This window comes from Ovis canadensis, chromosome X (genome assembly GCF_042477335.2).
Source record: "Ovis canadensis isolate MfBH-ARS-UI-01 breed Bighorn chromosome X, ARS-UI_OviCan_v2, whole genome shotgun sequence".
NCBI classification, from domain to species: domain Eukaryota; kingdom Metazoa; phylum Chordata; class Mammalia; order Artiodactyla; family Bovidae; genus Ovis; species Ovis canadensis.
In genome coordinates, this window is record NC_091727.1 from 89,270,737 (window position 1) to 89,287,574 (window position 16,838).

Sequence of the window (16,838 nt, forward strand, 5' to 3'; positions counted from 1 at the left end):
CAGATGAGAGAAATGCCTCCAAGTGAGCCAATTGACACAAGACAGGCTTGAGTCTCAAGCCTGCTGCCACCAATAGGGTATTCACATGTAGCAAGCACTGAAACATGAAACCACGAAAACCCGAAAGTTACTTGAGGATGGTTGCTACTTATCACCTCTAATGGATTGTGCAGTCTAGAAGAGGTAACAGAAATTCAAAAAAAGTACCAGAATGAAAACTAGAAAGCCAGAAAATAAACATGGATTTTTCTCCAGGAAAAAAAAAAATTATATATAGAGACTGTCCTGCTTATCACTGGATCATTTTGGATTCTAACACGGGGAAGAACTTTGACACCGTCACCTGTTTCTATCTACTCTTCTAGGTTGTGCCAGAGTTTCCATCAAGTTACCACAATAATCAATTCAGACATATTCTACCTACAGACTATCATGTTCTCTATTACTGACATCAACATTTTTTTTAAGATTCATAGACATATTTAAGAGTTTCCAAATGGCAAGTATGTTCATGTGTGCACTGACAGGAGCATGTCTTTAACATGGTTTAGTAGCATCCTATGTAATTAATGTGTTCAAATCCTCTAACTGGGAATATATAAAATTATTTTTCAATTATCTACATTTCTTTCTGCCTTTTAGAAGCACATAAAAAATTATTTGCAAGGCATAATATATGCTTTGCATGATTAATATCTCCCCCCATCTTTAGGTTTCATTACACTTAGAAATTTAAGACCAGGAGCAAACATCTGTCAGACTAAATTTTTGCTTTTTCATAAGTGCAACTTTTTAATAAAAATTTACATCTAGATAAACAATCTTCAGATTTTTGAAACTTTAATAAGATTTTAAAAACATCATGACTTTGAACTGAAAAACATACATGTTTAGCACACAAATATTGTAATATGAATCAACTCCAACTCCACATGAAAACATGTGACTCAAATTACAGTTTTAGAAGTTAGTAATTCACATTTAAGCAAGTTAGCGCCTTGCTGAATTCAGCCGTGGTAAAAAAAGAGACTTAGTGCATATTGTAATGGCACAATGTGCTTTTGTACCATTTTGTTGGTATTTTTCACCTTATTAAACAAGATCAAGTTCTTGAAAGTTGGTAGATATCAGCTAACTTCCTATGACATGTGAAATTTCCAATGGTAACAGATACATTTTGTAACAGAACACTTTCTATAGACTTTTCCTATCTTAAAATTTTAAAAGCAATCATTTGTAAGGATTGCATCAACATCAATGTAGCAGAGGAAGATCAAACTTTATTGAAACTGCTTGCATACAAAATATATTGCACTATAACCAAACAAATGTCAACATAAAATCCAATCTGTTGTCGCTAATATGTACAGAGAATATTGCCCAAGAGCAGTTACATTACAAGGTCATTCTACCTTGGTTAATTATCTACAGTATTTTAAACCGAACAGCTTACAGATGATGTGTGCAAGGTACCAATTTCTGTTTTCAAATACTATACATTCCCAGAATAAATAACTAGAAATCAACATTAATGTTTGGCAATACTTTTAAAAGACTTTTTAATATTCTTGAAATCATGTGCAGTTTGTTGCCATTTTTATATGCTTATTTGTATGCAAGGAAAAGTAACCGTAATATGAAAATTCAAAGAAACAAACTCACAACAGACATCAGAGGCAGAACTTCGGTTTGTACGGCACTGTACAGATTCAGTGGTACCCCTACTTGGAGTTATTTTTTAAGAAAAATATAACATCTTAGAGTGAAGATCCTTCACATATTTTCCTCAGTAAATCTCGTAAAAAAAAAAAAAAACACAAACCCTCAAAACTGAAACCCAATATGTCAAAAAAACAAAAGGAAAAAAAAACTAAAGAAAAAAGTTTCATGTGTTAACCATCCTAGTCTGCTTTCCAATTCTGCTTATACATTAGACCTAATATTTCAGAGTTTACAAAACATTTAACCTGCTTCCAATGTTTCTCAGACAAAGTACCTGTACTTCACAGGATTATTATGCACACAAATGACCTTTCTACCTCCCCCAAATAAGCTTGAAATGAAAATGAGAAACTTCACAAAACTCGGGGAGGACAAAATAAAAGACAGCTCTAAGTTAAAACTGGTCATCAGGCCAAAGAGCAGGCGTATCCTACTAACTTTCAACCAGGAAGATTTGTTCCTAGCTGAAAATATTTGAGCCTCTTGCAAATGAAAAGACCGTTACTACTTTTCCGGTCTATACAGAAAAATTACACATCCCTCTCAATAACACTATTTGTCAAACTTCAGTGCAACAGAACAAAAACAAAAGTCTTATTCTTTATACTGCCTAACCTGATGTTTATGTAAGAAAAAAAATATGGAAAGCATGCATTCTTCTATAAAGTACTAATGTTTGACAGGGTTTGCTACATCTTTTAACATTTAGTGTTCCAACTTATCTTCCCTGAACTCTGCATCCAAATATAATATTCCTACCTGCCAAGATATAAAAAAGGCACAGATCATACAACTTTTTTTTTTTTTTTTGCTAATGAAAATGACAAACGTCACATCACACACATCTCAGGGTCCACTAAAATACTGGAAAAGTGGACCAAAACATAAACTGACACAGGACATGAAATGGTTTAGTATTTTATGGACTTCTATATGAGATTGAAAATAGAAGTCTAATATGATTACCATAAATGCTATTATTCAGAAAAACTGAAATATACCAGTGAGTTATCACCCAATGCAGGGTAAACGGTCCAAATTAACAAAGAATATCACTGCGCGGTATTTAAAAAGTAAACCAAATGAAAATCCTGTCCTGAAGTGCTAAGTATACTTAATTATTTAAAAGTAATGTTTCAAAAATTTTAAGACCTCATTGTGTGCAAATTTGAAAATTGCTGCTTATGGCCAATGTGAAAAAAGCAAAATTCTTAACGGAATTGTTCATTTCATGCCCTGTGCCACCTTGCCTACTATTTGTCTTTGGCCTAACAAAGTTTTCTAATATGGAATAAGAATTATGGAAATGGTATAGGGGATATATCACTCCAGAATTATGCAGTTTAGGGTACTCCATTAACAAGTGGTTGCTGGCCATCCACGGTGTCTGGCTTTTCCTTCCTCTGGTTACGATCTTTACCCGTGCGCAGCCGATTACCTTCACTGGAGGTATTCTGTAATGTTTTAGTGTGGACACTCCTTTCATTATTGCAGTCAACTCTGATCTAAAACAAGTTATAGTTGTTATATACACAGACCATATTCTGTTGTAATCTGCAATTGGCCTGACAAGAAATTTAAGCCCAAAGTGTATATTCCACATGTTAAAAGGGATTTGAATAGAAGAAGTGTGAGAAATTAAGGTCAGGTAGGAGCTTTATTTGGTTTATGATTCTAAAACACTCTTCTTCTGTAACTGGAACACCTTGGTCATCTCACTGCATCCAAAGTTAGATAAAAACTCACAATCCTACTGTGTCTTCTTCTAAGTAGAACAAAACAATGAGAAACAAATAGTTAAAATGAACTCCTATTACGGATTGCAAAATATATATGCAAAATATACAGGTCTGTTCAAAAAAATGGTTTATTCTTCAAAGATATGAAACCCAGGAGGAGAGAGACAAATTATTGTCTTCCTATTCTGACGTTACCAGAGCAATAACTTAACTCACTTATTAACTAGTCTTTAGTTGACATCTTCATTTCTATCGTAAGTATGATTAACTTTTTCTACACTGAGGGCTCCCTTTGTCTTACAACATGTGTGTGTATATAAATATACACACATACTGTATATATTCATATATATATATATACACACACTATATATACTCATATGAGCACTGGTTTCTAGTAGCTTATATTACCGTAAGGAAAATCAGAGGATCATACAACTTAAACTCTGAAGAATAAGAATAGTACAGGGAAATTTGAAGACACTAATGCGTGGGAGAACTGGAATCCCAGGAAGAGAATAGAGATGGATATGATTTAAAAAATAATATTCTGAGATTTATATAATATTTTAAGTGCCAGCACTGAACACTTAACACTGCTAATGCAATTGTAGATGCTGTACAAAAGAAAGATAATGTTGACACACAGGCCTAAAACAATTAATGAAAGTACTGATATGCTTCAAGTACAAATGGGACTACCTATAGTCCCAAAATGGTGCACTCGAATTTCAAAGTGTGTTTAATTGTTGGTCCTGGGTGAGTGTTTTAACTGTTTGGTTGTCAACAGGGGAATTATGAAACTGGTACATAAACGCCTTATAATTTCATCAATCTCTAGGTCTAAGATATTTTCTGTGATGATCCTTAAGCACCAGCTAATAGTTAACACCTACTTATAAATGCTAGGACTTCCCTAGTGGCTCAGACGGTAAAGCATCTGTCTACAATGCCAGAGACCTAGGTTCGATCCCTGGGTTGGAAGATTCCCTGGAGAAGGAAATGGCAACCCACTCCAGTACTTCTTGCCTTGAAAATCCCATGGACGGAGGAGCTTGGTGCAGGCTACTATTCATGGGGTTGCAAAGAGTCAGGCACACCTGAGCGACTTCGTTTTCTTTCTTTCTTTCTACAAATGCTATGAATTCTAAGGAATATTCTGTCATGAAGTTTCTGCTCTTAAAATTTATGTCTCACTAATTCTAGGTACTGGTCCCAAACCAATCCATAGTCATGAAGGGACCCCCAACTACTTGGATTAAGTCTTCAGAGTTAAAGAAGCAGCTGAAGAGATCATGCGTTCTGGGAATGAGGTACCAGGGTTCAAATATTACTCTGCTGCTGCTGCTAAGTCGCTTCAGTCGTGTCTGACTCTGTGCAACCCCATAGGCGGCAGCCCACCAGGCTCCGCCATCCCTGGGATTCTCCAGGCAAGAACACTGGAGTGGGTTGCCATTTCCTTCTCCAATGCATGAAAGTGAAAAGTGAAAGTGAAGTGGCTCAGTCATGTCCGACTCTTAGCGACACTATGGACTGCAGCCTACCAGGCTCCTCCGTCCATGGGATTTTCCAGGCAAGAGTACCGGAGTGGGGTGCCATTGCCTTCTCTGAAATATCACTCTAGTGTATGCTAACTATGTGACTCAGTCTTTCTAAACTTCAGTTTACTCACCTATAAAACAGAATAATAGAACTTCTTACCTCAGGGTACTGTTGAAACATTAAGTGAGATACAATACACCCAGCCAAGATACCTGGCTGTGCTTGGGGGCTCATTTTAAAATTATGTTAACAATGTGTTCAGCACAGGTGCTGGCCACATGAGATGCATTCTCAGGGTAGAGGTTGGCTCTAAATAGGCAGCTGACTGATTCAGCATGTACTAGCCAAGTGTCATCAGCCCTGTCTATTGTGAGCTAGATACCTTCTTTTTCTTACTTTCCAGTCAAAGAGGACACCCTATCCTTGCAACTCTGGTGAGAAGGGATGTGGGTTCCTCAGGGCTTATACAAGTCTCTCTCAGTACATTCCTGGATGTTTCTTTCCTTGGAGAATGGGGGTAGGGAGGATTACCTATGTGGTACTTAAGTCATAATGTGGTTGTCGAAATCTTTACAAATACTGAGACTGCACATTCTTTAGATACATCTTCTTTGTATACTTGTCATAAAGGACTAAAATTGACCACAAATGTAATGTTGAAAGGAAAGTATTTCACAAATACCTATATAGTATAGCAAATTCACCTAAATCTCAAACTTATGTAACTGGGACAATTTGGATGAAAAGAGGCACGTAGGTTTACCTGGAGGGATCCATCTGCTGTTCTTCCTTTAGCCTCTCTTGGATTACGTGGACGATTATCTGTTCGGGAGTGATCGTCGTTTCCTATAGGGACATTTTTAAAAGGTTCAGTGGTCACTGATTCTGACATGCCTATTGTAGAGTTCTTTGTTCCCACATCCTCAATTTATTTAGACCAACCACAGAATCTAAAATATAATCAACCTAGCAATTTCAGTTACACACTGTCTAATAATCTAGCATCCAGGTGGCACTAGTGGCAAAGAACCTGCCTGCCAATGCAAGGGACATGAGACCTGAGTTCGATCACTGTGTCCGGAAGATCCCCTGGATAAGGAAATGGCTACCCACTCTAGTACTCTTGCCTGGAGAATCCCATGGACAGAGGAGCCTGGTGGGCTACAGTCCACAGGGCTACAAAGAGCTGGACATGACTAAAGCGGCTTAGTGCACAGAAGCACATGTTACAAAAAACATTCCTAAGCCATCACAGTTCTACATCAACTGTGTGATAGGTCAATCTGAACTAATGATTAGATGTGATGTTTAGAGTACCCAAAGAAGCTGAACTAGTTATCAGGGGTTATTCATATGTTTGTAAACTGTAAGGAAGCCTGTCTGATATTGCTAATTAATTACGTGAGCCTTTCTTAGGTGACCAGTACAAAATGGAAGAAATGGGGGCTTGATAGTATGTCACTGAATCACCTAGCTTTTTCATAGAACTTCAGACAGTTGTTACAATTCAGCTTCATTTCTTAAACGAAAAACCCTCTGTACCTTTGAAGCTGCCTCCACGTCCTCTTCCTCCTTGTCCTCTTCCTCCGCCGCCACGCCGCCGCCCGTCTCCTCTGCGCAGGAAGTTCTCCCTCTCTTCCTCTGTTGGAGCTAATGACCAATCACTGAGTTCATCTCTGTGGTCAGATTCTGTTTCAGAAGCATTTGATGCTTCAGAATTAGTTCCTATCGAGAGTTAAAAGTTATATACCATTGTCCGACTTAAAAAAACGTTAGGTTAACAGAAACTTCCAGAGACGTTTCTGGGGGTAATCCATTACACTTCCCAATTTATAAGCCCACCAAAGAGTATATATCACCTTCCATTTTGTAAAACAAATTATCTTAAGTTCAAAATGAAGGTTTTCACGATATTTGAGGTCAATTTTGTTTCAAACATTTTTGGTTCTCATTTATAAAAAAAAAAGGAATTCTATTAGCCATCTAAGTTCAAACCTGAGTATGCCACATCATTTAACAGCTGTGCTCCTTTAAACATCTGTGCTCTCTGGAGGAAAAGTTGCCTACAACAATTAAATGCAATACCTTGATAAACAAAACTTCTAGAAAGAGAGTTCCTTTTAACAAGGTTTGGCCAGGGACAAAGGGGAATGCACACATTTTGGTCATCTTAGAGAGGGTGGCAAAGGTGGCCATCGTGGCTACTATCTCAGGGAATGGTCTCTTGTGAGATCAGGGATTGGACCTCGTTGAATGGGGATATGCTTGTCTGATGCTTGGTCCACAACCTTCCCTCCCACTCCCGCAGGAATAACTGATTATTAGAAAGGATTTACTGTAGTCAACTTATTATGCCTGAGGGGGTGGGTTAATAACACAGGGGATGGGAGATGGGAAAATAACTTCTTGGTGAGGGGGAACCTTCCACAGCATCAAGAACAGACTGTTGGGAAAGGGATGAGGGCTCAGGTTCAAGGTTGGCCTTAGGAGTAGGTAGCTCTCTCCCCCACTCCAGAACAGCAACTCTACTACCTCTCTCTTCCTCTGTTGGAGCTAATGAGCAATTATAGCTTCACCATTATAGCTTCATTCCTGTGGATCTTGAAGGCTTTTCCATCTTACAGAGTTCCTTTTTGAAACGCAAATATTTGTGAGATGGATTATACCTTATACCATCATTAGCAAGTTACATAGTAGATACACAGTTGAGCAAGACAGTAGGCACGGGCAGTGGGATAGCGTTCAGTGAAAGGTACTGGGAGAGAAGAAAGAAGCACTGAGAGAAGAGCTGGGGAGGCAAAGAGAGACTTCGCCTACTTCTTGACTTTGCCTAGGGCTGACTTTGGCCATGCCACTCAAAATCACCTTATGAGCCACAGGATGCAGACCCCTGATTTACACAGTCCATCCAGCAAGTATGACCAGCACATGCCTGACGAAACATGAGCCACAGTACACAAATGAAAAAACTTTTGGCTATATAGTAATAAAATAAGGAAAGGCCTTAGGAAAGGCATTAGCATACAAGGGCTTAAGCAGATTTATCCCCAGTCAGACTGTGGACAGAACTCACACCTGCCCTGTGAACTCTATGGGTTATTATCAGGTTTTTCACTCTATGTGTCTTGCAACACAATTTGACCCACTGTGAACTGGAAACCATGTAGTGAGAAATTGTTATAATGGGGTTCTAATGAATATTAGAGATTAGCAGCTCTTAAGTCTAGGAACAGATAAAGTTACTGAGTAAAATGCTTAGTTTGTACCTGAAGTATATCCAGGACCGCGTCTGCCGTGCCCCCTATTTCTGTAAGGTCTACTACCTCGACCCAGTCCTTGACCATCATCAGTCACATAGCCTTTTTCCTTATCTGTACGATTTGGTGGTGGTCTAGAACTAGCTCCAATCTGTCGCAACTGCTCATCAATTTGTAATCTCTCCAAACGCAACTGGTCTACTTCCTATTTAAAATATACAAGATAACAGTAAAAATAATTTGACATTTTACTTAATAAAACCTTTCTCCTTTTCATCAGATAAAAAGTATACTGGAAATATTTCAATTTCAGCTCTAAGTTTATAGTAAACACTGTTACACAGAATTATCAGGAAATTGAATGGTCTCCTTAAAAAGAAAATTACTACAGATAACATATTATTGATGTCCAGAATTAAGAGACAGAACAAAAATACTCAGCATTAAAATTATACTGAAAGAATTTAAAGTTATTTAATTTGGCAATATTATCCAATAGATCTGCTAAGGCACAAATATGGTAGTTTTGGGACTTCTTGATAATAGGTTATTGAATAAAACAACTCTAAAATGTATGAATACAGATAAATGACATTTAAGACTTAACCAGCTAAGCTTAAAAATCACACATTGTAAATAACCTTAATTAATGAAACACTGAATTTGGGCCATCTTCTACTTTCAAAGAACAGGAACTATCTAACAGTTAACCCAAAAAATTGGATATCATGCCTTGAAAACCTCTTAAAGACTACAACTCTGCTAAGACAAGTATGATGAACAGTATAAAATCAATTGACCAAAATATACACCTGGGGTCCACTAACAGACCCTCACGCACAATGCTTCCAATATGCTAGGTTCTGTCAAAACCAGATGATGTCTCAGTTCTAACCCTTCTCCTTCCAATCTATTCATGAACATCGATTTACTAGCTGCAGGGAACTGGGTCCACAACTAGAGTAGTGGTTGGGTGTCTCAGTCAAGCAGAGGCAATCATAGGGACTGTCCACATGAACAGTCACTGGGGAAGCCCCTGTAAAGCTAAGTTCTTAAAATCTTAGTACAACAGTTTCAGGAAAAGGGCAGGTAAGGATCTAGATGAGTGTCATCTGTGCTTTGAACCAGACATTGTTTTACAAAGGACTTAATTAAAGGAGAGACTGCCGCTGAGTGGCTTACTCCAAAAGTACAGTCATAGCTCATGGAATGGGTGGATCTTGCAAAACAGAATGGTAGTCCAGGTTATCCCATGGGGGCAAAGCAGTCACCACTCGGTGAGAGATGCAAAGCCCACTCAAGGGAAGATCTGGTGATGGGAAGCATGGCAACAGGACAGCTGCTAATAATCCAAAAAGATATTCAATGTGAAATATAAAGCAAAAGATCTAAAGAAGAACACTGGTTAAAAGAACAAGGGACTGATGCAATGCAACCTTAAATTTCCAGGTCTTCCACATTATTTAAGCTAAGAATAGGAAGAAAAACACATACAACAGATTACACATAAGACACACTTTAAAACAAAAGTGAATAAGCAAATCAATGGGGTATCCTACCCACATAAACCTTGCTGGATGAAACCTCTCCATTTTCAATTATTAATTGACCACCATAAGAAGGATAAGAAGTGCCTAGCTACTATGTGTTTCTTCCTTATTTACATGTAACTATAAATTGCTTCATTTTATTTAAGAAGTCAGCAGAAAAATTCTTAACAGGATAGCCTCATAAATACAATAGAAAGTTGGATTACTTTAAAAATAACATTTACTACCTGTTACAGTATGTTTTTGATACATGTGGATACAAAAGATGGAATTATAAAAGTGACATTGGTAAAATTCTATTTTTTTGAATTACAGAACAGTTGGCCAAAATAAATTTTAAAAAACACCTAGTCTAGGGAGGTGATTTTCCTACAAACACAGAGCTGGTCATGGCAGAAGATTACAATCAAGTGCTGGACTGCCAATCCACTGCTTTCTCTGCTACGCCTTGCAGTCTCCTGGTTCCTGCTTTCCAGATTCTAAGCTGGAGTAGGCACAGTGGTACAAATACCAACTAAAATGAGCTTTTCTACAAGGAGACATAAATTGCTTCTAGTTTGTAAAACGGAGTATAGAGAAAATTATGAAGGGTACACATTCAAACAGAGGACTTCATGAAACTCTGGGCTATTCCTGATAAATGACATAAAGGGGACAACAAAGTTAAGTGTTACAGACATAAAATTTGGCCTGGAAAAAACTCTCAAGGGTTAGGAAGGATCAATGAGATGAAAAAGATTTCAGACAGGATCGTCTAAAGTGGTATGACGGTTTAACAGAAAAAAAAAATGGGAAATAGGGGAATTTCTTCAGAATAGGGATACTGAGTCTTAAATTTAAAATGATGGAAAATTGACTTATGTTTTCAGAAAGAATACAATAAGCTAAACAAAATGAGGTTTTTTTCTATTATCTTTCATAGGTCTTTCATTATCATGTACAGGCTAGAAGAAATCTTAATTGTGTTAAGATTTACTATGGAGTTTTTCTATTTTAGTGCAAAAAGATTCAAAGTTCTTCCTGTTCTCACCTTTAAATAGTTTAGGTGATAATCCAAAAGAACAGTGGCATTAGCAATGCTGTCTTTTGTTCCCACAAAAACAAACGGTACCATACCCTGAAAAAGAAATGACAAAAACAATCTTATAAAATTAATGATGAATTACAATCTGAAATATGCAAATAATGACTAAATCCCTAGCACAGGATCTGACAAATGGTAGGTACAGCAAAGTTTGTTGAAAATATGAAATACATAAAAACAAGAGTAGTTAGTATATTTTACACATCTCCTGTGTATAAGGACAGATCAACATAGCAACCATTAAATGTATCACGTTACTATGATTTAAACACTGTTAAATGTTGGCAAGCGTGTAAATTATGTAACTCAAAATTATACAAGTTTTAAAATGAGACACATAAACAAAATGAGTACTTTAAAATACTCATTAATTTACTACAGGTTTTATCTAGATAAAATTCTTTAAAAAAATTAAAATTAGATACTAGGGCACAAAAATAAAAACTGAATCAACTTTGCTAACCAAGTCAACAGAGTACAAGCAAGACACAAACAAGAAGAGTTAGGATAAATTAATGTGCACTTAGTACTTATTACGTGAAGGGGGGAAACTGGGCATATTCATGAACATAAAATTTAACATTTCAATATATTTCAATAATGTACTCTGAACACTGAAAAGGATTGAATCATTAGGAAAGTTTGATCTCCCTATGATACAACTTTAAGGATAAATTTTTTTAAAAAACAAGTATACTAAAAATGTGTACTTCTAGCTCAAAATGTATACTTCTAAATCATCAGCAGAAATGAGGGGAAAAAAAAAATTGTTTCTTGTCACAAGTTACAGGGAAGCCTAGGCCAGTTCTGTCGGAGAAGGCAATGGCACCAGTACTCCAGTACTCTTGCCTGGAAAATCCTATGGACAGAGGAGCCTGGGAGGCTGCAGTCCATGGGGTCGTGAAGAGTCAGACACGACTGAGCGACTTCACTTTCACTTTTCACTTTCATGCACTGGAGAAGGAAATGGCAACCCACTCCAGTGTTCTTGCTTGGAGAATCCCAGGGACGGGGCAGCCTGGTGGGCTGCTGTCTATGGGGTCGCACAGAGTAGGACATGACTAAGTGACTTCACTTTCACTTTTCATTTTCATGCACTGGAGAAGGAAATGGCAACCCACTCCAGCGTTCTTGCCTGGAGAATCCCAGGGACGGTGAAGCCTGGTGAGCTGCCGTCTATGGGGTCGCACAGAGTTGGACACGACTGAAGTGACTTAGCAGCAGCAGCAGGCTAGTTCTATAAGCTAACAGCTGGCAATTATGACCTTCAAAGCTGAAAATAATTCAGTATTTCACTACTGATGAAATTCTCATGGTTACTGATAGTCACAAGTGACTAAAGAAAAGTACACAGTAGTTTTGATGTAGATATATTAGAATTTTCTAGGTGAAAGCAGCCAAGAAACTTAGCAAGTATCAATAACTCTTTTAAAAAGAGCATTTATTCGATAGGTGTTGGTACTGCTAGGCTGCTTTTGTCTGCTTGCACTCAGTACATAGCATCTTAAACATATGTGGGGTTGGAATAGGTTTTTTTCTTTTTCCTTCCACATGGACGTGGCTGTTGACAGGGTACAAGACTGAATAATTGGGAAATATTACTTGCAAACTGGCATCCATCTGGTAGGCAAGGCATTGCTTCCTAGTAACAAGGACCACCTGAAGAATCAGGTGCCACTGAAAACGCATGGGCTTTTTTTTTTTTTTTTGACTGAATGAACTATGGAATTAATCAGGCCTATGACCCAGATCTCTTTTTCTCAAAAATATTTTTGACTGTTGAGTTTTTTTGTTGAGTTTTTTTTCCCCAACTGACTTTCTTACAAAGCAGTTAACCATATTATTTTCCAAAATGCCCTATGATGAAATGCTATGCCCTTCTCCTTGGATCACATACTATCAAAATAAGCTTTAATGCCATAGATTTAGCTGATCAACTTTGAAGCAAATAGTGAAAAACAAAATTATCTTTCAACATTTCCAAACTGATGATGTACCCAAGTGCCACTCTATTAAGCATAGCACTAGTGGACCAGAATAGTTAAGACAAAGAAAGGCAAGAGCGGAACAGTGACCTTCAATGTAGATACCAGGAAAAAGTGATTCCCTGATCTGGGATGAGAACTGGACTCCCCTGCACAGAGGAATCTCCAATCCACTTGCAGTTACATTTCTCTTTATAAAATGGTATTTTCGCTTTTAATCCCTTGTTACTCATACCATTTTTTCCCATCAACAGTTCTTACAGGCCAGGTGGGGGGGGGGTGTGCCCTCAAGAAACTAACAATGTAAGGATATAACAAGTAAACATCTATGTGGTAAGTGCTACAGACAGGGATGACCACATCAGAGCATCAAAGGGGAGAAAGGCTCTTGAGCTCATCATGGGGAGGGACCGATGGCAAGTACACGAGGAAAGAGGCACATGAAGCAAGCCCACAGCAAGGTGGCAAGCTGGAGAAAACAGAGGGCTTCTGGCAGAGGAAACATATGCATATCTCTAGAAGCAACAAGGAGTAGACAGCAGTGTTTGGACAACTCTAAGTATGGCTCAAGCCTCTCTCCAGTGCAAGGAAGAGAAGTGGAAAGAGATGATATTGGTCAGGTGGCTATGAAAAAAAGGCCTTGTAAGCAACAGGAAGGAGTATCAGCTTTCTCCCCAGGGCAATGGAGCCAAAAACCCCACAGATACACCTCCACCATGCCCCAACTCTGATGATCATTTGAAGTCTTTCTTAACAAGGGGAATAAACATTAAAATATAAAATTAAAATGTATTTTTCAAGGAATGGTTTCCTACCTGCCAAGCCTTGAGTTCAGGTTTCTGGGATTCCCCTGCTACAATGGATGAAACCACTAACACCTAAAGCAGTATAAGGAATGCAAGTGATGTCATTAACTATAACAAATGATACACAGAAGCCTGAACGCAGGACTTTCACTGCAGGACTTCTAAATCCGTTTCTAAACAATTCGGTTAGTTCAAATATTGAAAGTCAGTTTAAAAAATATGGCTTTAAGTAACAATTATGCATCTAACAGAAGGTACATTTGGATATATTACAACCTGCAAAATTTCAAGAGCTAGAGCATGAAAAAATAAAAGTCCACCCTCAAAAGAAAAATGTGACCACTAAATGCAACCCCATATTTTATGTTTACAGCATAAGATTTGTCACTGTGAATAAACTGAAAAGTAGTTATCCCATTGGTCTGTAATATCTCATAAGCTGGCAATCAGATCTGAAACAGATACAGCATGAATAGCCTATAAGCCTAACCAGAGAACACACCCAAAACAACAACTGTGACATTTGGGGCAAAGAAATTACTTTCAGTATAATTCAAAGTGAAAATTATTTCCTACCCTCTGGACTTTTGTGCTGTTAGGTTGTGAAAAGTGAGTGCTGTTTTCCTTTATATCTGTATGTTTTTTTTCTTCTGAGGGAATAGGTCCAACCCTTGAGTTACTGGAAGGTAGGGAATTTGGTGGCATCATTTCCTGGATGAAAAACACAAAAGAGAAAAAAGGGTCCATTTTTAAGACTTTACTGAGCACCATTATTGTATCAATGATCATCTTTAAGAACAGAAACTATTACAGACAGTTTCGGTAAACAAACTTACAGAATGCAAAAATTGTGCAATAAAAATGCACACAAATTGAACTTCAGTTAAAAGAACCTTTCACAAAAGCAAAGACTAGACAACATAAGAAAATTATGGCAATTTGGAAGGATTTTATTTTAAACAGTACCATTGTACAGAAGAGCACGCCCTCACCTTCTCCATCCCAAATACTTCAAAAAATGTAAGGCACACAAACACAAACACACAAACTAAAAAAGCCAAAGATGAAAGCCAAAAACCTAATTAGTCTCCCAATTTTGTCTCTGCCAGTAACTTAAGTGATATTTGAAGTGTGCTTCAGATTTTGTTTTTTTTTTTTTTAATTTTTAGTTTTTTATTTTTTAAATTTTAAAATCTTTAATTCTTACATGCATTCCCAAACATGAACCCCCCTCCCACCTCCCTCCCCAGAACATCTTTCTGGGTCATCCCCATGCACCAGCCCCAAGCATGCTGCATCCTGCGTCAGACATAGACTGGCGATTCAATTCACATGATAGTATACATGTTAGAATGTCATTCTCCCAAATCATCCCACCCTCTCCCTCTCCCTCTGAGTCCAAAAGTCCGTTATACACATCTGTGTCTCTTTCCCTGTCTTGCATACAGGGTCGTCATTGTCCATCAGCAGATGAATGGATAAGAAAGCTGTGGTACATATACACAATGGAGTATTACTCAGCCGTTAAAAAGAATTCATTTGAATCAGTTCTGATGAGATGGATGAAACTGGAGCCGATTATACAGAGTGAAGTAAGCCAGAAAGAAAAACACCAATACAGTATACTAACACATATATATGGAATTTAGGAAGATGGCAGATTTTGTTTTTACATTTGTGATGGCCCATGCTAAAGATCTAGAAAAAAGACTTAAGGAGTTAAAGGGGCTAATACATAATCACAGCATCAGAGACTAGAAAGAGGCCGTCATCTATAACTTCAATTAACTGGCAAGCCTGACAGAGGTTTTACATTCACATTATGTGCATATTAGAGGCCTCTAAGTTACTGTGTCAAATAAAAGACTTTATTAGACAAACCAGAAACATGCACTAGAAACATACCTCTTCTTGTGGAACATTTTTCTCATTTTCAGCCTCAATTCTCACCCTCACAACTCCTGACTTGTCCACAATCTCTTGAATCAGTTTTCCATTTTTTCCTATTACTTTGCCTAAGTTAAAAAATGAATAATTCATGTTTGGTTTTAAAATCACACACCTCAAACCAGTAAGCACACCCTACTGTAAACTATAACATTTTTTATGTATAAAATTTCATATAATTTTAATTCTATCTCAAAAGCAAAACAGAGACTTTTTTCAAAAAAAAAAAAAAAAAACAGTGCAACTGGCTTTTCATTCTATGAAGTCATCACAGTTCAAACTCCTTTGGTCCGGTACGAACTGAGTAATAACTTGTGAACTGACAGGATAATTTTGCATTTTTAAGGCAGTTCAAAATAGGCTCTTATTTGGCATACAAGGGCACACTTTAAATGTTCAGGTAGAGTGGTGTGTATCCTTCTTTCTGCAAAGCTCTATAAAAAGAATTAATGAAAAGGATAAATAATAGAAAATACAATTGCTTATTTGACAATTTCAATCCTATCTGCATCTGATTTACACCTGCTTCTTTGCCCACGGCAAATATTTTTAGAATTTTATACGGCACATTTATAAGACACTCTAAAAGCGGCATAAGCAGCTATGCTGCTGCTTAGTCACTCAGTTGTGTCCGACTCTTTGTGACCCCATGAACTGTAGCCCACCAGGCTCCTCGGTCCATGGGATTCTCCAGGCAAGAGTACTGGAGGGGGTAGCCATCCCTCCTCCAGGGGATCTTCCCAACCCAAGGATCGAACCCTGGTGTCCTACATTGAAGGCAGATTCTTTACCATCTGAGCCACCAGGGAAACCCATAAGCAGCTATACGTTCATCTAGAAGTACACATTTTTCAGGCCAATGTGTTAGTGGACTACTACTCTTGTGCGTGACTCACAAATTAAACTAGTATGTTAGAAGGTGAGGTGATTGGTTACAGAATAAAAGATTAAGAAATCACAGTTTAGCTTAAAACCACAATGAAAAAGTTTAAAACCAGTTCAAGATTAAGTTTTATCATATCACCTGTTAAAACTCTGAAGACTTCAAATACCAGCAATGGATAGGCACTCAAATCTCTCTCACTTTAAAAAAATTAATCATGTACTTAGCTGGGAAATGACTGCTTTCAGAGCCAGCAAAACAAGACATTCCAAGTACTAAAAACAACTCATTGTAGAAATGTACATACGAATTACATCCAATTC

The 16,838-nt window shown here is 37.6% G+C and overlaps 1 protein-coding gene across 19 annotated transcripts in view; it reads right to left on the reverse strand.

Annotated features, from left to right (window-relative positions):
- Positions 1-765: 765 nt before the first annotated feature.
- FMR1 (fragile X messenger ribonucleoprotein 1) overlaps positions 766-16,838 on the reverse strand; it is a 40,845-nt gene continuing 24,772 nt past the window's right edge. Inside the window, exons 10-17 of one of the 19 annotated variants that reach the window (XM_070290621.1) lie at positions 15,591-15,700; positions 14,262-14,396; positions 13,695-13,757; positions 10,841-10,927; positions 8,270-8,465; positions 6,546-6,653; positions 5,767-5,849; positions 766-3,176 (exon numbers count right to left, since the gene is read on the reverse strand). In XM_070290621.1, coding sequence (XP_070146722.1) covers positions 3,066-3,176; positions 5,767-5,849; positions 6,546-6,653; positions 8,270-8,465; positions 10,841-10,927; positions 13,695-13,757; positions 14,262-14,396; positions 15,591-15,700 — 893 coding nt within the window. In that variant the 3' untranslated portion in view covers positions 766-3,065. Of the gene's footprint in view, positions 3,488-5,766; positions 5,850-6,545; positions 6,729-6,947; positions 7,557-8,269; positions 8,466-10,840; positions 10,928-13,694; positions 13,758-14,261; positions 14,397-15,590; positions 15,701-16,838 lie in introns of those variants that run through there. The other 18 variants (XM_070290617.1, XM_070290618.1, XM_070290614.1 and 15 more) reach the window with 18 other exon arrangements.